The 22,098-nt window shown below is 50.3% G+C and overlaps 1 protein-coding gene across 1 annotated transcript in view; it reads left to right on the top strand.

Moving 5' to 3' along the window:
• The first annotated feature begins 1,660 nt into the window (after nucleotides 1-1,660).
• The window catches only part of LOC140428715 (lysozyme C-like), a 28,577-nt gene continuing 8,139 nt past the window's right edge, over nucleotides 1,661-22,098 (top strand). Inside the window, exons 1-3 of the mRNA XM_072515440.1 lie at nucleotides 1,661-1,830; nucleotides 4,414-4,587; nucleotides 17,566-17,641. Coding sequence (XP_072371541.1) covers nucleotides 1,701-1,830; nucleotides 4,414-4,587; nucleotides 17,566-17,641 — 380 coding nt within the window. The 5' untranslated portion in view covers nucleotides 1,661-1,700. The remainder of the gene's footprint in view (nucleotides 1,831-4,413; nucleotides 4,588-17,565; nucleotides 17,642-22,098) is intronic.

Consider the following 22,098-nt stretch of genomic DNA (forward strand, 5'->3'; position numbering starts at 1 on the left):
GGGGACTGCCGTGAATCCCGCCCCCACCGGTTGCCGAATTCTCCGGCACCGGAGATTCGGCGGGGGCGGAAATCACGCCGCGCCGGTTGGCGGGCCCCCCCCTGCGATTCTCCGGCCAGGATGGGCCGAAGTCCTGCCGCTGGAATGCCTGTCCCGCCGGCGTGGATTAAACCACCTACCTTACCGACGGGACAAGGCGGGCTCCGGGGTCATGGGGGGGGGGCACGGGGCGATCTGGCCCCCGGGGGTGTCCCCACGGTGGCCTGGTCCGCGATCGGGGTCCACCGATCCGCGGGCGGGCCTGTGCCATGGGGGCACTCTTTCCCTTCCGCTTTCGCCACGGTCTCCACCATGGCGGAGGCGGAAGAGACTCCCTCCACTGCGCATGCACGGGGATGCCGTGAGCGGCCGCTAACGCTCCCGCGCATGCGCCGCCCGGAGATGTCATTTCCGCGCCAGCTGGCGGGGCACTTCCACCAGCTGGCGGGGCGGAAATCAGTCCGGCGCGGGCCTAGCCCCTCAAGGTTAGGGCTTGGATCCCAAAGATGCGGAGGATTCCGCACCTTTGGGGTGGCGTGATGCCCGACTGATTTGCGCCGTTTTTGGCGCCGGTCGGCGGACACCGCGCCAGTACCGGAGAATTTCGCCCCAGGTTTTAGTTACAAATGATACATATACACTTCACAGTAGACCCCTACTGGGTGGGTCCTTTGTGGTTAGTGCCTTACTTACATACACTGGGTAGTTGAGATACCCTGTCCCTGGCAGGAGAGCTCGTACTCCGCAAAGAGCATGGGGTGTTATGTTCTTGTACAGAGACAATTATTGAGTCTAGTTCAAGATCTTTCCTCCAGAGGGAGAATTTAGAATGTCCAATTCACCTGACAGCATGCCTTTCAGGACCTGTGGGAGGAAACCGGAGCACCCGGAGGAAACCTATGCAGACACGAGGAGAACGTGCAGACTCCGCACAGTGACCCAAGCCGGGAATCAAACCTGGGGCCCTGACATGGTGAAACAACAGTGCTAACCACTGTGCTATACAGGAGTGTAGTACTGCTCAGTAGAGAAGATGTATGAAGCGAGGCATCTATAGCAGCATGTCAGATGGGAATAAAACTGTCCACTCAACATTTACTGTCAAACCTGCCTTTGCGGCATTGGAGGGCGAGCCCATTAACCAAGTTTCTCAAACGAATCACCTTTGTGGCAATGTCCACATTGAAAATGATGATCCTGTTTACTGATCACCCAACACTAATCCCAGGCCCCGTGCTATTGTGAGTGACATCAGACAACGGACACTAACCCCCACTTTTTCAGTGAGTCAATTACTCCACATCTTCTCCTCGTCCTTAATCATTGCTCCCTCACAGCTGGGCCTTTCTGACCAATGCATCCTATCTGACCTTACTGCTCTGTGTAGCTGCCTGAAATGTCCCTGCTTGTCTCTTCTCCTGAAGAGGTCTAAAATAAATGAAGTCAGCCCTAAATTTCTTTTCATCCTCCCCTCCTATTGGAGTGTTTGCTAAGTCACGGCATGACATCAAGAACTTGGCATTAATCCGACAAACTTAGTTTACCCTAGATTTGTTTGCCAGGTTCCTGTTTAATCAGGTTGATGGAACTGATAGCCACAGGCACGATCCTGTATAAAACTGCAACCTTAGCCAGACCCAAACACATCTCCTGCAAAGACGATGAAGACTCTGATAGTTCTCAGTGTCCTCCTTGCGGTCGCCAGCGCCGAAATCCTTACAAGATGCCAAACGGCTAAAGCTATCAAGAATTCTGTACTGGCGAAATATACCAAGTACAAAGTGGCAGACTGTGAGTACTGCTCTCTCTGTTCAATTGAAACAATGTCAAATGCACTTGCAAATGATGGCTGTGATTTTCTCTTGTCATTCTCTCAGTCAGTGAGTCAATGCATTCAATAGTTTGACATGGGGGTATCTGAGCCTGCTCCAGGCTCTGTAAATTGACCTTAGCCAAACCCCAGTTGGTCTCGAGACTGATAGAAGAGGCAGGGGGAATCACCGAGGGTTCCTACCATTGATCTCTTCCCTCCAAGGCCCCTTGCGCATATTCGTAGAGTGATTAATCACTGAAGGGTGATTCGTATTTTTGTTCGCTCTTTGGATTAGCTCTTCAATAATTCCCTCTCTCCTGCCCTTTCGCCATGACCCTTCCATACTTCCCCCTTCACCCATCCATCCAATTGCTTTTGGAAGGTCATCTCTTTCCAATATCCTTTCTGGCCGCTCTTTCAGGCCCTAACAAGTCGCTGCATGAAAAATGGAGCTGTGATAAAGAACTGGCTGGGCAACAGGAGACAGAGAGTAGTGGAGGAAGGGAGTGTCTCAAAATGGAGAAAGGTGACTAGTGGTGTCCACAGGGATCCGTGCTCGGACCACTGTTGTTTGCGATATACAAAAATGATCTGGACAAAGGTATAGGTGGTCTGATTAGCAAGTTTGCAGGTGATACTAAGATTGGTGGAGTTGCAGACAGCAAGGAGGACTGTCAGAGAATACAGTAAAATATAGATAGATTGGAGAGTTGGGCAGAGAAATGGCAGATGGAGTTCAATCCAGGCAAATGCGAGGTGATGCATTTTGGAAGATCTAATTCAAGAGCGGACTATATGGTCAATGGAAGAGTCCTGGGGAAAATTGATGTACAGAGAGATCTGGGAGTTCAGGTCCATTGTACCCTGAAGGTGGCAACGCAGGTCGATAGAGTGGTCAAGAAGGCATACAGCATGCTTGCCTTCATCGGACGGGGTATTGAGTACAAGAGTCGGCAGGTCATGTTACAGTTGTATAGGACTTTGGTTAGGCCACATTTGGAATACTGCGTGCAGTTCTGGTCGCCACATTACCAGAAGGATGTGGATGCTTTAGAGAGGGTGCAGAGGAGGTTCACCAGGATGCTGCCTGGTATGGAGGGTGCTAGCTATGAAGAAAAGTTGAGTAGATCAGGATTGTTTTTGTTGGAAAGACGGAGGTTGAGGGGGGACCTGATTGAGGTCTCCAAAATTATGAGAGGTATGGACAGGGTGGATAGCAACAAGCTTTTTCCAAGAGTGGGGGTGTCAATTACAAGGGGTCACGATTTCAAGGTGAGAGGGGGAAAGTTTAAGGGAGATGTGCATGGAAGCTTTTTTACGCAGAGGGTGGTGGGTGCCTGGAACGCTTTGTCAGCGGAGGGGCGGCGTGAATCCCGCCCCACCGCCCCGACGCTGGCTGCCATATTCGCCGGCACCGTTTTTCGGGCGGGGGCTGGATTCCCGCCACGCCGGTCGGGGGCCGTTGGCAGCGGCCCCCCGGCAATTCTCCGGGCCCCGATGGGCTGAGCGGCCGCCATTTTTGGGCAGTCCCGCCAGCGTGGGTTACGCATGGTCCCACACGGCGGGACCTCGCAGGTAAGTCAGCGATGGCGGTCCTCGGGGGGGCGCGGGGGGATCCGGTCCCGGGGGGGACCCCCACTGTGGCCTGGCCCGTGATCGGGGCCCACCGATCTGCGGGCAGGCCTGTGCTATGGGGGTACTTCTTTCTTCCACGCTGGCCCCTGTAGAGCTCCGCCATGGCCGTCGTGGAGAAGAGAACCCCCGCACATGCGCCAACAATATGCCGGCCTGTCTGCGCATGCGCGAGATCTCGCCGGCCTTTCGGCGCATGCACAAACTCGCGCAGTCCCTTCGGCGCCAGCTGGCGTGGCGCCAAGCCCTCCGGCGTCCACCTAGTCCCCGAAAATCCAGAGAATTCCGCACTTTCGGGGGCTGTTGACGCCGGAGTGGTTGGCCGGTTCTCCCGCTGGCGCGGGGACTTAGTCCCCAGAAGCGAGAATTCCGCTGTATGTATGCTGTGATTGTGAACCTGCCTCCACTCCACCTGATGAAGGAGCAGCGCTCCGAAAGCTATTGATTTCAAATAAACCTGTTGGACTTTAACCGGGTGTTTTGAGACTTCTTACCATTACCACATTGGTCTTTGTAGGAGTTTGCCGAGTGTAAATTAGTTGCCTGTTTTCTAACATTACACAGTGACTACACTTCAAAGAATTGGCTGTAAAGTGCTTTGAGATTTCTGGTTGTCACAAAAGGTGCGATGTAAATGCAAGTCTTCCTTTGGTTACCCCATTTACGTCTAAGTTATAACGGTGGAACATGAGAATCCCCGTGGAAATTCGCCTCAAAAAACAATGGGCGGGATTTTCCATTGGCACAGGCGGCTCACCCACCAATGACCGCCGACGGCAGAGCTGGAAGTTCCCCCCCCCCCCCCAGCAAGAAGGACCGGAAAATGCAGCCCAACCTTCCTTACTCTTTCCTCGGTGTTCGCCGCGTAGCGGGAATCACAACTGTGTTTGCCACGTGTTCTAACCTACAGCGTCTTATGTACATTTTAGGGGTGTGTTTGATCAAGCATGCAAGTAACTACAACTCGTTTGCAGTCGGTCATGACTCAAAGGATGGGAAATCCTTTTCAACAAACTACGGGCTCTTTCAAATCAGCAGTAAATGGTGGTGCAACAATGGAAAGACTCCAAATTCTTCAAATGGCTGCGGGATACAATGCACTGGTACGTGAAGCAACAATGCTAGTCTCAGACCTACTTATCAGGAGATCCAATTTAACACTGGGAATAATCATTAATTTAGTTTGCACCTCACCCAAACTTCATTGATAGAACATAGAACTATACAACACAGTACAGGCCCTTCGGCCCACGATGTTGTGCCGAACTAGTCTGAAACTAAGATCAAATCAACCTACTCCCAATCATTCTAGTGCACTCTATATGCCTCTCCAATAACCGCTTGAAAGTTCCGAAAGTGTCCGACTCCACTACCATAGCTGGGAGTGCGTTCCACGCCCCAACCACTCTCTGAGTAAAGAATCTACCTCGGACATCCCTCCTATATCTTCCACCATGAACCTTATAGTTATGCCCCCTTGTAACAGCTACATCCACCCGAGGAAAAAAATCGCTGAACGTCCACTCTATCTATCCCACTCACCATCTTATACACCTCACTTAATTCACCACTCATCCTCCTTCACGCCAATGAGAAAAGCCCTAGCTCCCTCAACCTTTCCTCAGAAGACCCACCCACCAATCCAGGCAGCATCCTGGTAAATCTCCTTTGCACCCTTTCCAATGCTTCCACATCCTTCCTATAATGAGGTGACCAGAACTTCACACAATACTCCAAATGTGGTCGAACCAAGGTCTTGTACAGTTGCAGCATAACCTCATGGCTCTTAAACTTAATCCCCCTGTTAATAAATGCTAACACACGATAGGCTTTCTTCACAGCTCTATCCACTTGGGTGGCAACTTTCAGAGATCTATGGACATGAACTCCGAGATCTCTCGGCTCCTCCACATTCTTCAGAACCCTGCCGTTAACCCTGTAATCCGCATTCAAATCTGTCCGACCAAAATGAATCATCTCCCACTTATCAGGGTTAAACTCCATCTGCCACTTTTCAGCCCAGCTCTGCATCCTATCAATGTCTCTTTGCAGCCTACAACAGCCCTCCACATTATCCACTACTCCACCAATCATGGTGTCATCAGCAAATTTACTAACCCACCCTTCAACTCCATCATCAAAGTCATTGATAAAAATCACAAATAGCAGAGGACCCAGCACTGATCCCTGTGGTCCACCGCTGGTGACTGGGCTCCAGGATGAAAATTTACCATCTACCACCACCCTCTGTCTTCTATGTGATAGCCAGTTACTGATCCAATCGGCCAAATTTCCCTCTATGCCATGCCTCCTTACTTTCTGCATGAGCCGACCATGGGGCACCTTATCAAACGCCTTCCTCAAATCCATGTATACGACATCGACTGCTCTACCTTCATCTATGTACTCAGTTACCTACTCAAAGAATACAATCAAACTTGTGAGGCAAGACTTAACCCTCACAAATCCGTGCTGACTATCCTGGATTAAGCTGTATCTTTCCAAATGATCATAAATCCTATCCCTCGGGACCCTTTCCAATAAAATTTACCAATGACCGAAGTGAGACTAATCGGCCTATAATTCCCAGGGTTATACCTATTCCCTTTCTTGAACAAGGGGACAACATTCGCCTCTCTCCTGTCTTCTGGCACTATTCCTGTAGACAGTGAGGACATAAAGATCAAAGCCAAATGCTCTGCAATCTCATCCCTCGCCTCCCAAAGAATCCTAGGATATATCCCATCAGGCCCAGGGGACTTATCCATCCTCAGGCTTCTCAAAATTTCTAACACATCTTCCTTCCGAATGTCTACCTCCTCCAGCCTACAAGCCTGTCTCGCATTATCCTCCTCAACAACATGGTCCCTCTCCTTTGTGAACACTGAAGAAAAGTATTCATTTAGGGCCTCTCCTATATCTTCAGACTCCATGCACACGTTCCCACAACTGTCCTTGACCAGCCCTAACTTCACCTTGGTCATTCTTTTATTCCTCACATAAGTGTAAAAGGCCTTGGGGTTTTCCTTGATCCTACCCGCCAAGGACTTCTCATGCCCCCTTCGAGCTCTCCTAGGCCCTTTCTTGAGCCCCTTCCTAGCTATCTTGTATCCCTCAAGTTCCCTAACTGAACCTTGTTTTCTCATCCTTACATAACCCCCCTTCTTCCTCTTGACAAGACAGTCAACCTCTTTTGTAAACCATGGTTACCTCACTCGACCATTTCTTCCCTGCCTGACAGGGACAGACATGTCAAGGGCACGCAGCATTTCCTCCTTGAACAAGCTCCACATCTCAATTGTGCCTATCCCTGACAGTGCCTGTTTCCATCTTATGCTCCCCAATTCTTGCCTAATCGCATCGTAATTACCCTTCCCCCAGTTATAAACCTTGCCCTGCCGTATGTTCCTAGCTCTCTCCATTGCTGTAGTGAAAGTCACCGAATTGTGGTCACTATCTCCAAAGTGCTCTCCCACAACCAAATCTAACACTTGGCCCGGTTCATTACCCAGTACCAAATCCAATGTGGCCCTGCCTCTTGTCATTTATCCACATATTGTGTGAGGACACCCTCCTGCACACACTGGATAAAAACAGCCCCATCCAAACTATTCGAATTATAGTGGTTCCAATCAATATTTGGAAAGTTAAAGTCACCCATGACAACTACCCTGTGACTACTGCACCTATCCAAAATCTGTATTGCAATCTTTTCCTCCACATCTCTTTTACTGTTTGAGGGCCTATAGAAAACTCCTAACAAAGTGACTGCTCCTTTCCTATTTCTAACTTCAGCCCACACTACCTCAGTAGACAGATCCTCCTCAAACTGCCTTTCTGCAGCCATTATACTATCCTTGATTAACAATGCTACTCCTCCATCTCTTTTACCACCTTCCCTAATCTTACTGAACCACTTAAACCCAGGATCCGCCAACAACCATTCCTGTCCCTGTTCTATCCACGTCTCCGTAATGGCCACAACATCATAGTCTCAGGTACCAATCCATGCTTCAAGCTCACCAACCTTATTCCTGATGCTCCTTGCATTGAAGTAGACACACTTCAAACCACCTTCATGCCTGCAGGTCCACTCTTGTGACCTTGGTACCTTCCTCAGTACTGCACTACCCTCAACTTTGTGAACTCCAGCAAAGCTATCCCCTGGACTACAAATCACTTTCCCACCCGCCTGACAAATTAGTTTAAACCCCCCTGAAGAGCTGTAGCAAATGTCCCTCCCAGGATATTGGTGCCCCGCTGGTTCAGGTGTAACCCATCCTGTTTGTACAGGTCCCACCTTCCCCAGAATGTGCTCCAATTATCCAAGTAACTGAAACCCTCCCTCCTACACCATCCCTGTAGCCAGGGGTTAAACTGCACTCCCTCCCTGTCCCTCACCTCGCTAGCACATGGCACTGGCAGCAAACCAGAGATGACAACACGGTCTGTTCTGGCTCTCATCTTCCACCCTAGCTCCCTGAATTCCTGTTTTAAACCCCTGTCTCTTTTCCTACCTATGTCGTTGGTACCGATGTGTACCACGATTTGTGGCTGCCCCCCCCCCTCCCCATTAAGGATCCTGAAAACACATTCACAATGACTTAAATTGACAAATAAAATTAACACTGTGTAATGTGCTCTGCCAATTCAAGGTCACGCTTGCTAGAAGCAACAATCAATCTGCCTTAGTATCTTGGTCAACATTTTTCACTCTACCAATAAAAAAATAGACAGATTAACTGGCCATTTGAAAATCGCTTATTGTCACAAGTAGGCTTTAGTGAAGTTACTGTGAAAAGTCCCGAGTCGCCACATTCCGCCGCCTGTTCGGGGAGGCTGGTACAGGAATTGAACTGTGCTGCTGGCCTGCCTTGGTCTGCTTTCAAAGCCAGCGATTTAGCCCTGTGCCAAATTTGCCTAATTGAGCTTGGGGAACACATATGTATATAATGCCTAACATGTTATCCTACCTTGGGGGATGAGTGACAGTGGTAATGGCATTAGACTAGCAATCCAGAGACCCAGTTTAACGTTCTCGGGATAACCGCAAATTACTGCTGATGCTGGAATCTGAAACCAAAACAGAAAATACTGGACAATCTCGGCAGGTCTGACAGCATCCGTGGAGAGGGAAGGGAGCTAACGTTTCGAGTCTGCTTTACTCTTTGTCTAAGTTAGACAGAACTGGAAATGGGGTCAGATTTATGCTGTTGGGAGTGGAGGGAGGGTGGGAAGGGCATGGAGCTGCACTCCTCCCCCTTGGCCCAATCCTGACTTTGTCATCAAACCCGCAAACAAGAGTGGGGTTGTTGGGGTCTGGCGCGCTGACTTCTACCCTGCAGAGGCTGAGCGCCAAATTTTAGACACTTCCCCCGACCTCCCTCCAGACCTTGATCCCAACACCGAGCATCAAGCCATTTTTATCTGGACTGTCACTGGCCTCATCTTCTCTGGAGATCTTCCCTTGACAGCTTCTAACCTCATTGTCTCCCAACCCCGGACAGCCGCTTCTACCTCCTCCAAAAACAGGCTGCCCCGGTAGGCCCATCGTGTCAGCCTGTTCCTGCCCCACTGAACTCATTCATCCGATCTTGACTCTATACTCTCTCCTCTTGTCCATTTCCTTCTCACCTACATCACATCAACAACTCCCGGTTCACTGGCCCTAACCACCTCCTCTTTATCATGGATGTCAAACACCTCTACACACTCCATTCCTCACCAGTATGTCCAATCCCTCTATACCTCCATTCCTCACCAGAATGTCCAATCACTCTATCCCTCCATTCCCCACCAGGCTGTCCAATTCCTCTATACCTCCATTCCCGACCAGGATGTCCAATCCCTCTATACCTCCATTCCTCACCAGGATGTCCAATCCCTCTATACCCCCATTCCCCACCAGGATGTCCAATCCCTCTATACCCCCATTCCCCATCAGCATGTCCAAACCCTCTCCCTCCATTCCCCATCAGGATGTCCAATCCCTCTCCCTCCATTCCCCACCAGGATGTCCAATCCCGCTCCCTCCATTCCCCAGCAGGATGTCCAATCTCTCTATACCTCCATTCCCCACCAGGATGTCCAATTCCTCTATAACTCCATTCCCCACCAGGATGTCCAATCCCTCTATACCTCCATTCCCCCCAAAATGTCCAATCTCTCTACACCCTCCATTCCCCACCAGGGTGTCCAATCCCTCTCCCTCCACTCCCCACCAGGGTGTCCAATCCCTCTATACCTCCATTCCCCATCAGGATGTCCAATCCCTCTACACCCTCCATTCCCCACCAGGGTGTCCAATCCCTCTATACCTCCATTCCCCATCAGGGTGTCCAATCCCTCGTCCTCCATTTCCCACCAGGATGTCCAATCCCTCTATACCCCCATTCCCCACCAGGATGTCCAATCCCTCTACACCTCCATTCCCCACCAGGATGTCCAATCTCACTATATCTCCATTCCCCACCAGGATGCCCAATCCCTCTATACCTCCATTCCCCACCAGGGTGTCCAATCCCTCGTCCTCCATTTCCCACCAGGGTGTCCAATCCCTCTATACCTCCATTCCCCATCAGGGTGTCCAATCCCTCGTCCTCCATTTCCCACCAGGGAGTCCAATCTCTCTATACTCCCATTCCCCACCAGGGTGTCCAATCCCTCTATACCCCCATTCCCCACCAGGATGTCCAATCCCTCTATCCCTCCATTCCCCACCAGGGTGTCCAATCCCTCCATACCTCCATTCCCCACCAGGGTGTCCAATCCCTCTATACCCCCATTCCCCACCAGGATGTCCAATCCCTCTATCCCTCCATTTCCCACCAGGGTGTCCAATCCCTCTATACCTCCATTCCCCATCAGGGTGTCCAATCCCTCGTCCTCCATTTCCCACCAGGGAGTCCAATCTCTCTATACTCCCATTCCCCACCAGGGTGTCCAATCCCTCTATACCCCCATTCCCCACCAGGATGTCCAATCCCTCTATCCCTCCATTTCCCACCAGGGAGTCCAATCTCTCTATACTCCCATTCCCCACCAGGGTGTCCAATCCCTCTACACCCTCCATTCCCCACCAGGATGTCCAATCCCTCTCCCTCCATTCCCCACCAGGCTGTCCAATTCCTCTATACCTCCATTCCCGACCAGGATGTCCAATCCCTCTATACCTCCATTCCTCACCAGGATGTCCAATCCCTCTATACCCCCATTCCCCACCAGGATGTCCAATCCCACTCCCTCCATTCCCCATCAGGATGTCCAATCCCTCTCCCTCCATTCCTCACCAGGATGTCCAATCCCGCTCCCTCCATTCCTCACCAGGATGTCCAATCCCGCTCCCTCCATTCCCCACCAGGATGTCCAATCTCTCTATACATCCATTCCCCACCAGGGTGTCAAATTCCTCTATACCTCCATTCCCCACCAGGATGTCCAATCCCTCTATACCTCCATTCCCCACCAGGATGTCCAATCCCTCTATACCCCCATTCCCCACCAGGATGTTCAATTCCACTCCCTCTATTCCCCACCAGGATGTCCAATTCCACTCCCTCCATTCCCCATCAGGATGTCCAATCCCTCTCCCTCCATTCCCCACCAGGATGTCCAATCCCTTTACCTCCATTCCACACCAGGAAGTCCAATCTCTCTATACCTCCATTCCCACCAGGATGTCAAATTCCTCGATACCTCCATTCCCCACCAGGATGTCCAATCCCTCTATACCTCCATTCCCTATCAGGATGTCCAATCCCTCTCCCTCCATTCCCCACCAGGATGTCCAATCCCTCTCCCTCCATTCCCCATCAGGATGTCCAATCCCTCTCCCTCCATTCCCTGCCAGGATGTCCAATCCCTCTCCCTCCATTCCCCACCAGGATGTCCAATCCCTCTACACCTCCATTCCCCACCAGGATGTCCAATCCCTCTCCCTCCATTCCCCACCAGGATGGCCAATCCCTCTATACCTCCATTCTACACCAGGATGTCCAATCAGTCTATACCTCCATTCCCCACCAGGATGTCCAATCCCTCCCTCCCTCCATTCCCCACCAGAATGTCCAATCCCTCTGCACCCTCCATTCCCCACCAGGATGTCCAATCCCTCTCCCTCCATTCCCCACCAGGATGTCCAATCCCTCTATACCCCCATTCCCCATCAGCATGTCCAAACCCTCTCCCTCCATTCCCCATCAGGATGTCCAATCCCTCTCCCTCCATTCCCCACCAGGATGTCCAATCCCGCTCCCTCCATTCCCCAGCAGGATGTCCAATCTCTCTATAACTCCATTCCCCACCAGGATGTCCAATCCCTCTATACCTCCATTCCCCCCAAAATGTCCAATCCCTCTACACTCTCCATTCCCCACCAGGGTGTCCAATCCCTCTCCCTCCATTCGCCACCAGGGTGTCCAATCTCTCTATACCTCCATTCCCCATCAGGATGTCCAATCCCTCTACACCCTCCATTCCCCACCAGGGTGTCCAATCCCTCTATACCTCCATTCCCCATCAGGGTGTCCAATCCCTCGTCCTCCATTTCCCACCAGGGAGTCCAATCTCTCTATACCTCCATTCCCCACCAGGATGTCCAATCCCTCTATACCCCCATTCCCCACCAGGGTGTCCAATCCCTCTATACCCCCATTCCCCACCAGGATGTCCAATCCCTCTATCCCTCCATTCCCCACCAGGATGTCCAATCCGTCTACACCTCCATTCCCCACCAGGATGTCCAATCTCTCTATATCTCCATTCCCCACCAGGATGTCCAATCCCTCCATACCTCCATTCCCCACCAGGATGTCCAATCCCTCTCTCTCTCCATTCCTCACCAGGATGTCCAATCCCTCTGCACCTCCATTCCCCACCAGGATGTCCAATCTCTCTATATCTCCATTCCCCACTAGGATGTCCAATCTCTCTATATCTCCATTCCCCACCAGGATGTCCAATCCCGCTGCACCATCCATTCCCCATCAGGATGTCCAATCCCTCTACACCTCCATTCCCCACCAGGATGTCCAATCTCTCTATATCTCCATTCCCCACCAGGATGCCCAATCCCTCTATACCTCCATTCCCCACCAGGATGTCCAATCCCTCCATACCTCCATTCCCCACCAGGATGTCCAATCCCTCTCTCTCTCCATTCCTCACCAGGATGTCCAATCCTTCTGCACCTCCATTCCCCACCAGGATGTCCAATCTCTCTATATCTCCATTCCCCACTAGGATGTCCAATCTCTCTATATCTCCATTCCCCACCAGAATGTCCAATCCCGCTGCACCATCGTTCCCCATCAGGATGTCCAGTCCCTCTCTCCCTCCATTCCCCACCTGGATGTCCAATATCTCGCTGCCTCCATTCCCCACCAGGGTGTCCAATCTCTCTATACCTCCATTCCCCACCAGGATGTCGGGCAGCATGGTTGGCACGGGCTTGGAGGGCCGAAGGGCCTGTTCCTGTGCTGTACATTTCTTAGTTCTATGATGTCCATCTCTCTATACCTCCATTCCCCACCAGGATGTCCAATCCCTCTATACCCCCATTCCCCACAAGGATGTCCAATCCCTCTACACCCTCCATTCCACACCAGGATGTCCAATCCCTCTCCCTCCATTCCCCACCAGGATGGCCAATCCATCTCTACCTCCATTCCCCACCAGGATGTTGAATACCTCTCCCTCCATTCCCCACCAGGGTGTCCAATCCCTCTCCCTCCATTCCCAATCAGGATGTCCAATCCCTCTCCCTCCATTCCCCACCAGGATGTCCAATCCCTCTATACCTCCATTCCCCACCAGAATGTCCAATCCCTCTCCCTCCATTCCCCACCAGGATGTCCAATCCCTCTATACCTCCATTTCCCCCAGAATGTCCAATCCCTCTACACCCTCCATTCCCCACCAGGGTGTCCAATCCCTCTACACCCTCCATTCCCCACCAGGGTGTCCAATCCCTCGCCCTCCATTCCCCACCAGGGTGTCCAATCTCTCTATACCTCCATTCCCCATCAGGATGTCCAATCCCTCTGCACCCTCCATTCCCCACCAGGGTGTCCAATCCCTCTATACCTCCATTCCCCATCAGGGTATCCAAACCCTCGTCCTCCATTCCCCACCAGGGTGACCAATCTCTCTATACCTCCATTTCCCACCAGTGTGTCCAATCCCTCTATACCCCCATTCCCCACCAGTGTGTCCAATCCCTCTATACCCCCATTCCCCACCAGTGTGTCCAATCCCTCTATACCCCCATTCCCCACCAGTGTGTCCAATCCCTCTATACCCCCATTCCCCATCAGGGTGTCCAATCCGTCCATACCTCCATTCCCCACCAGGATGTCCAATCCCTCTATACCTCCATTCCCTACCAGGATGTCCAATCCCTCTATACCTCCATTTCCCACCAGGATGTCCAATCCCTCTATACCCCCATTCCCCACCTGGTTGTCCAATCCCTCTATACCCCCATTCCCCACCAGGATGTCCAATCTCTCTATACCCCCATTCCCCACCAGGATGTCCAATCCCTCTATACCTCCATTCCCTACCAGGATGTCCAATCCCTCTATACCTCCATTTCCCACCAGGATGTCCAATCCCTCTATACCCCCATTCCCCACCTGGTTGTCCAATCCCTCTATACCCCCATTCCCCACCAGGATGTCCAATCTCTCTATACCCCCATTCCCCACCAGGATGTCCAATCCCTCTATACCTCCATTCCCTACCAGGATGTCCAATCCCTCTATACCTCCATTTCCCACCTGGTTGTCCAATCCCTCTATACCCCCATTCCCCACCAGGATGTCCAATCCCTCTATACCTCCATTCCCCACCTGGATGGCCAATCCCTCTACAGCCTCCATTCCACACCAGGATTTCCAATCCCTCTACAACCTCCATTCCCCTTAAGGATGTCGAATCCCTCAATACCTCCATTCCCCACCAGGATGTACAATCCCTCTATACCTCCATTCCCCATCAGGATGTCTAATCCCTCTACACCCTCCATTCCCCACCAGGGTGTCCAATCTCTCTATACCTCCATTCCCCATCAGGATGTCCAATCCCTCTGCACCCTCCATTTCCCACCAGGGTGTCCAATCCCTCTATACCTCCATTCCCCATCAGGGTATCCAAACCCTCGTCCTCCATTTCCCACCAGGATGTCCAATCCCTCTATACCCCCAATCCCCACCAGTGTGTCCAATCCCTCTATACCCCCATTCCCCACCAGGGTGTCCAATCCGTCCATACCTCCATTCCCCACCAGGGTGTCCAATCCGTCCATACCTCCATTCCCCACCAGGATGTCCAATCCCTCTATACCTCCATTCCCCATCAGGGTATCCAAACCCTCGTCCTCCATTTCCCACCAGGATGTCCAACCCCTCTATACCCCCAATCCCCACCAGTGTGTCCAATCCCTCTATACCCCCATTCCCCATCAGGGTGTCCAATCCGTCCATACCTCCATTCCCCACCAGGATGTCCAATCCCTCTATATCTCCATTCCCTACTAGGATGTCCAATCCCTCTATACCTCCATTCCCCACCAGGATGGCCAATCCCTCTACAGCCTCCATTCCACACCAGGATGTCCAATCCCTCTACACCCTCCATTGCCCTTAAGGATGTCGAATCCCTCAATACCTCCATTCCCCACCAGGATGTCCAATCCCTCTATACCTCCATTCCCCACCAGGATGTCCAATCCCTCTACACCCTCCATTGCCCTTAAGGATGTTGAATCCCTCAATACCTCCATTCCCCACCAGGGTGTCCAATCTCTCTATACCTCCATTCCCCATCAGGATGTCTAATCCCTCTACACCCTCCATTCCCCACCAGGGTGTCCAGTCCCTCTATACCTCCATTCCCCACCAGGGTGTCCAATCTCTCTATAGCTCCATTCCCCACCAGGATGTCCAATCCCTGTACCCCTTCCATTCCCCACCAGGATGTCCAATCTCTCTATACTTCAATTCCCCACCAGGGTGTCCAATCCCACTCCCTCCATTCTCCACCAGGACGTCCAATCTCTCTATACCCCCATTCCCCAACAGGATGTCCAACCCCTCTCCCTCCATTCCCCACCAGGATGTCCAATCTCTCTATACTTCAATTCCCCACCAGGGTGTCCAATCCCACTCCCTCCATTCTCCACCAGGACGTCCAATCTCTCTATACCCCCATTCCCCAACAGGATGTCCAACCCCTCTCCCTCCATTCCCCATCAGGATGTCCAATATCTCGATGCCTCCATTCCCCACCAGAGTGTCCAATCTCTCTATACCTCCATTCCCCACCAGGATGTCCAATCTCTCTATACCTCAATTCCCCACCAGGGTGTCCAATCCCACTCCCTCCATTCTCCACCAGGACGTCCAATCTCTCTATACCCCCATTCCCCACCAGGGTATCCAATCTCTCTATACCCCCATTCCCCACCAGGTTATCCAATCTCTCTTTACCTCCATTCCCCACCAGGATGTCCAACCCCTCTCCCTCCATTCCTCACCTGGATGTCCAATCCCTCTCCCTCCATTCCTCACCTGGATGTCCAATCCCTCTCCCTCCATTCCCCACCAGGATGTCCAATCTCTCTATACCTCCATTCCCCACCAGGATGTCCAACCCCTCTATACCTCCATTCCCTATCAGGATGTCCAATCCCCCCATATCTCCATCCCCCACCACGATGGTCTGGGATCTCTCTGCTTATTCCTCGAACAGGGGCCTGAACAATCCCCATTTACCACCAGTCTCCTCCATCTGGCTGAACGTGTCCTCTCACTCAACAATTTGTCCTTTAACTTCTCTCACTTCCTCCAAGCCAAAGGTGTGGCTCTGGGTATCCGCATGAGTCCCCGTTTTTCCTGTCTCTTTCTGGGGTATGTGAAACGATCCTTGTTCCAGTCCTACTCTGGCCTTCTCCCACAACTCTTTTATCGATACATCAACATCTGATTCGGTGCTGCTTCCTGCTCGCATCTGGACCTAGAAAAACATGTTAATTTTGCTTCTAATTTCCACCCCTCTATGACCTCCATATTCCCTTCCCTTCTTTGACCTTTCTATCTCTATTTCTGGAGAGAGACTGTCCACGGGTATCCATTACAAACCCACCGGCTCCAACAGCTACCTCAACTACATTTCTTGACACGCCACAGCCTGTAAGGGCTCCATCCCATTCTCCCAGTTCATTCGCCTTCATTGCATCTGTTCCAATGATGCCATTTTCCAAAATGGTGCTACTGACATGTCTTTATTCCTTAATCGTGGTTTCCCATCCACTGTGGATAACAGGGCTCTCAACCGTGTCCGATCCATCTCCCGGACCTCTACTCTCATCCCTTCCCCTGCCTCCCAGACCTGCTGAGATTGACTGGCATTTGCTGTTTTTGTTGTTAAAGTTCTCGGGACATGTGTACAAAGTCCGCCATACCATGCACCACAGTTTCGCACCAACTGCACCGACCCCCCCCCCCCCCGACACCCTGGTTACCCCCACACCCCCACCCATCTGCCCATGTTACATCATATATTGTGACAAACACCTTCCACCCTGGACCTTTGTACAACACGCTGACATACATCCCATTGCTGCGTATGGGCCGTGCCTTTTCCACAGCGACTGAATCTGATGTGGATTAATTACATGAGAAATTCCTCATGGTCATTTCAATTATGTGATAAATGCGCGTTGCCTTGAAAGAAAGCTATTTTTGATTCCCCTTTTTATGTTTAAGCAACAGTGGTGGAACATGAGAATCTCCATAGAAATTCATCTCAAAGGTTCAGTGTGAATGACTCCAAAGAATTTCTCATGTAACTAATCCCCCGTAAATGCTCCCTGTACTTTATGATACAGCATGCATTTTTGTCTCCCTCCTTCAGTGTTGTACCCACATTCACCACACATATAACTGCCCCTGCCACTTACATGTCCATCCCCACACCAGTCTTCAAACATGAAACACTGGACTTCAATGCAACAAGCACCACTCCTTGAAAAATGCCCTTGGGACATTTTATAAATGATCACATTTCTTTTTCCAATACAGAACTCATGAGTGACAACTTGCAAGCGAGCATTAACTGTGCCTCAACCATTGTGGCCCAAAAGGGAATGGAGGCCTGGTACGTTCAGGTTTGATCATCTCTCTCTCCCTCTCTCTCTGTCTAATAAACTAACGAGACTACAATTGAGGAAGGATTGCTGCTATTTTCCATATTGAGTGTACAAATACTATAATGATATACATCTCAGTATTAAATAAACATTTTAGGTATCAGTCAGAGTGTGTTATAGAGAGTGTGACAGTGAGGGTGTGTTATAGAGAGTGTGACAGTGAGGGTGTGTTACAGAGAGTGTCACAGTGAGGGTGTGTTATAGAGAGTGTCACAGTGAGGGTGTGTTATAGAGAGTGTGACAGTGAGGGTGTGTTAAAGAGAGTGTCACAGTGAGGGTGTGTTATAGAGAGTGCCACAGTGAGGGTGTGTTATAGAGAGTGTGACAGTGAGGGTGTGTTATAGAGAGTGTGACAGTGAGGGTGTGTTATAGAGAGTGTCACAGTGAGGGTGTGTTACAGAGAGGGTGACAGTGAGGGTGTGTTACAGAGTGTGCTGCAGTGAGAGTGTGTTATAGAGAGTGTGACAGTGAGGGTGTGTTATAGAGAGTGTCACAGTGAGGGTGTGTTATAGAGAGTGTGACAGTGAGAGTGTGTTATACAGAGTGTGACAGTGAGGGGGTGTTACAGAGAGTGTTACAGTGATGATGTGTTATACAGAGTGTGACAGTGAGGGTGTGTTATAGAGAGTGTGACAGTGAGAGTGTGTTATAGAGAGTGTGACAGTGAGGGTGTGTTATAGAGAGTGTGACAGTGAGGGTGTGTTATAGAGAGTGTTACAGTGAGGGTGTGTTATAGAGAGTGTCATAGTGAGGGTGTGTTATAGAGAGTGTCACAGTGAGGCTGTGTTATAGAGAGTGTCACAGTGATGATGTGTTATAGAGAGTGTGACAGTGAGGGTGTGTTATAGAGAGTGTGACAGTGAGAGTGTGATCTAGAGAGTGTGACATTGAGGGGGTGTTATAGAGAGTGACAGTGAGGGTGTGTTACAGAGAGTGTCACAGTGAGGGTGTGTTATACAGAGTGTCACAGTGAGGGTGTGTTATAGAGAGTGTCACAGTGAGGGTGTGTTATAGAGAGTGTTACAGTGAGGGTGTATTATAGAGTGTCACAGTGAGGGAGTGTTATAGAGAGTATCACAGTGAGGGGGTGTTATAGAGAGTGTCACAGTGAGAGTGTGTTATAGAGAGTGTCACAGTGAGGGTCTGTTATAGAGAGTGTCACAGTGAGGGTGTGTTATAGAGAGTGCTGCAGTGAGAGTGTGTTATAGTGAGTGTTACAGTGAGGGTGTGTTATAGAGAGTGTCACAGTGAGGGTGTGTTATCGAGAGTGTTAGAGTGATGGTGTGTTATAGAGAGTGTCACAGTGAGGGTGTGTTATAGAGAGTGCTGCAATGAGAGTGTGTTATAGAGAGTGTGACAGTGAGGGTGTGTTATCGAGAGTGTCACAGTGAGGGTGTGTTGTAGAGAGTGTGACAGTGAGGGTGTGTTATAGAGAGTGTCACAGTGAGGGTGTGTTATAGAGAGTGTCACAGTGAGGGTGTGTTGTAGAGAGTGTCACAGTGAGGGTGTGTTGTAGAGAGTGTCCCAGTGAGGGTGTGTTGTAGAGAGTGTGACAGTGAGGGTGTGTTATAGAGAGTGTCACAGTGAGGGTGTGTTATAGAGAGTGTCACAGTGAGCGTGTGTTATAGAGAGTGACAGTGAGGGTGTGTTATAGAGAGTGCTGCAATGAGAGTGTGTTATAGAGAGTGTGACAGTGAGGGTGTGTTATCGAGAGTGTCACAGTGAGGGTGTGTTATAGAGAGTGTGACAGTGAGGGTGTGTCATAGAGAGTGTCACAGTGAGGGTGTGTTATAGAGAGTGTCACAGTGAGGGTGTGTGATAGAGAGTGTCACAGTGAGGGTGTGTTATAGACAGTGTCACAGTGAGGGTGTGTTATAGAGAGTGTCACAGTGAGGGTGTGTTATAGAGAGTGCTGCAGTGAGAGTGTGTTATCGAGAGTGTGACAGTGAGGGTGTGTTATACAGAGCGTAACAGTGAGGGGGTGTAATAGAGGGTGACAGTGAGGGGGTGTTATAGAGAGTGACAGAGAGGTTGTGTTATAGAGAGTGTCACAGTGAGGGTGTGTTATAGAGAGTGTCACAGTGAGGGTGTGTTATAGAGAGTGTGACAGTGAAGGTGTGTTATAGAGAGTGTCACAGTGAGGGTGTGTTATACAGAGTGTGACAGTGAGGGGGTGTTATAGAGAGTGACAGTGAGGGGGTGTTATAGAGAGTGACAGTGAGGTTGTGTTATAGAGAGTGTCACAGTGAGGGTGTGTTATCGAGAGTGTCACAGTGAGGGTGTGTTATAGAGAGTGTGACAGTGAGGGTGTGTTATAGAGAGTGTCACAGTGAGGGTGTGTTATAGAGAGTGTCACAGTGAGGATGTGTTATAGAGCGTGTCACAGTGAGGGTGTGTTACAGAGAGTGTGACAGTGAGGGTGTGTTATAGAGAGTGTCACAGTGAGGGTGTGTTATAGAGTATGACAGTGAGTGTGTGTTACAGAGAGTGTCACAGTGAGGGTGTGTTATAAAGTCGGTGGTGTTGTCGATAGTGTTGAAGGATGTAGCAGGTTACAGAGGGACATAGATAAGCTGCAGAGCTGGGCTGAGAGGTGGCAAATGGAGTTTAATGAAGAGAAGTGTGAGGTGATTCACTTTGGAAGGAATAACAGGAATGCGGAATATTTGGCTAATGGTAAAGTTCTTGAAAGTGTGGATGAGCAGAGGGATCTAGGTGTCCATGTACATAGATCCCTGAAAGTTGCCACCCAGGTTGATAGGGTTGTGAAGAAGGCCTATGGAGTGTTGGCCTTTATTGGTAGATGGATTGAGTTCCGGAGTCGGGAGGTCATGTTGCAGCTGTACAGAACTCTGGTACGGCCGCATTTGGAGTATTGCGTACAGTTCTGGTCACCGCATTATAGGAAGGACGTGGAGGCTTTGGAGCGGGTGCAGAGGAGATTTACCAGGATGTTGCCTGGTATGGAGGGAAAATCTTATTAGGAAAGGCTGATGGACTTGAGGTTGTTTTCGTTGGAGAGAAGAAGGTTAAGAGGAGACTTAATAGAGGCATACAAAATGATCAGGGGGTTGGATAGGGTGGACAGTGAGAGCCTTCTCCCGCGGATGGAAATGGCTGGCACGAGGGGACATAACTTTAAACTGAGGGGTAATAGATATAGGACAGAGGTCAGAGGTAGGTTCTTTACGCAAAGAGTAGTGAGGCCGTGGAATGCCCTACCTGCTACAGTAGTGAACTCGCCAACATTGAGGGCATTTAAAAGTTTATTGGATAAACATATGGATGATAATGGCATAGTGTAGGTTAGATTACTTTTGTTTCGGTGCAACATCGTAGGCCGAAGGGCCTGTACTGCGCTATATTGTACTATGTTCTATGTTCTAGAGAGTGTTACAGTGAGGGTGTGTTACAGAGAATGTCACAGTGAGGGTGTATTATAGAGTGTGTTACAGCGATGATGTGTTATAGAGAGTGTCAAAGTGAGGGTGTGTTATAGAGAGTGCTGCAGTGAGGGTGTGTTACAGAGAGTGTGACAGTGAGGGTGTGTTATAGAGAGTGTCACAGTGAGGGTGTGTGAAAGAGTGTGATAGTGAGGGTGTGTTACAGAGAGTGTCACAGTGAGGGTGCGTTATAGAGAGTGTTACAGTGAGGATGTGTTACAGAGAATGTCACAGTGAGGGTGTATTATAGAGAGTGTTACAGTCAGGGGGTGTTATAGAGAGTGTCACAGTGAGGGTATGTTATAGAGTGTGTTACAGTGAGGGTGTGTTATAGAGAGTGTCACAGTGAGGGTGTGTTACAGAGAGTGTGGCAGTGAGAGTGTGTTATAGAGTGCCACAGTGAGAGTGTGTTATAGAGAGTGTCACAGTGAGGGTGTGTTATACAGAGTGTGACAGTGAGGGGGTGTTATAGAGAGTGTCACAGTGAGGGTGTGTTATACAGAGTGTGACAGTGAGGGGGTGTTATAGAGAGTGACAGTGAGGGTGTGTTACAGGGAGTGTTACAGTGATGATGTGTTGTAGAGAGTGTTACAGTGGGGGGGTGTTATAGAGAGTGCTGCAGTGAGAGTGTATTATAGAGAGCGTCACAGTGAGGGTGTGTTATAGAGAGTGCTGCAATGCGAGTGTGTTATAGAGAGTGTGACAGTGAGGGTGTGTTATAGAGAGTGTGACAGTGAGGGTCTGTTATAGAGAGTGCGGCAGTGAGGGTGTGTTATAGAGAGTGTCACAGTGAGGGTGTGTTATAGAGAGTGTCACAGTGAGCGAGTGTTATAGAGAGTGACAGTGAGGGTGTGTTATAGAGAGTGCTGCAATGAGAGTGTGTTATAGAGAGTGTGACAGTGAGGGTGTGTTATCGAGAGTGTCACAGTGAGGGTGTGTTATAGAGAGTGTGACAGTGAGGG

Source organism: Scyliorhinus torazame, chromosome 8 (assembly GCF_047496885.1).
Source record: "Scyliorhinus torazame isolate Kashiwa2021f chromosome 8, sScyTor2.1, whole genome shotgun sequence".
In the NCBI taxonomy this organism is placed as follows: Eukaryota; Metazoa; Chordata; class Chondrichthyes; order Carcharhiniformes; family Scyliorhinidae; genus Scyliorhinus; species Scyliorhinus torazame.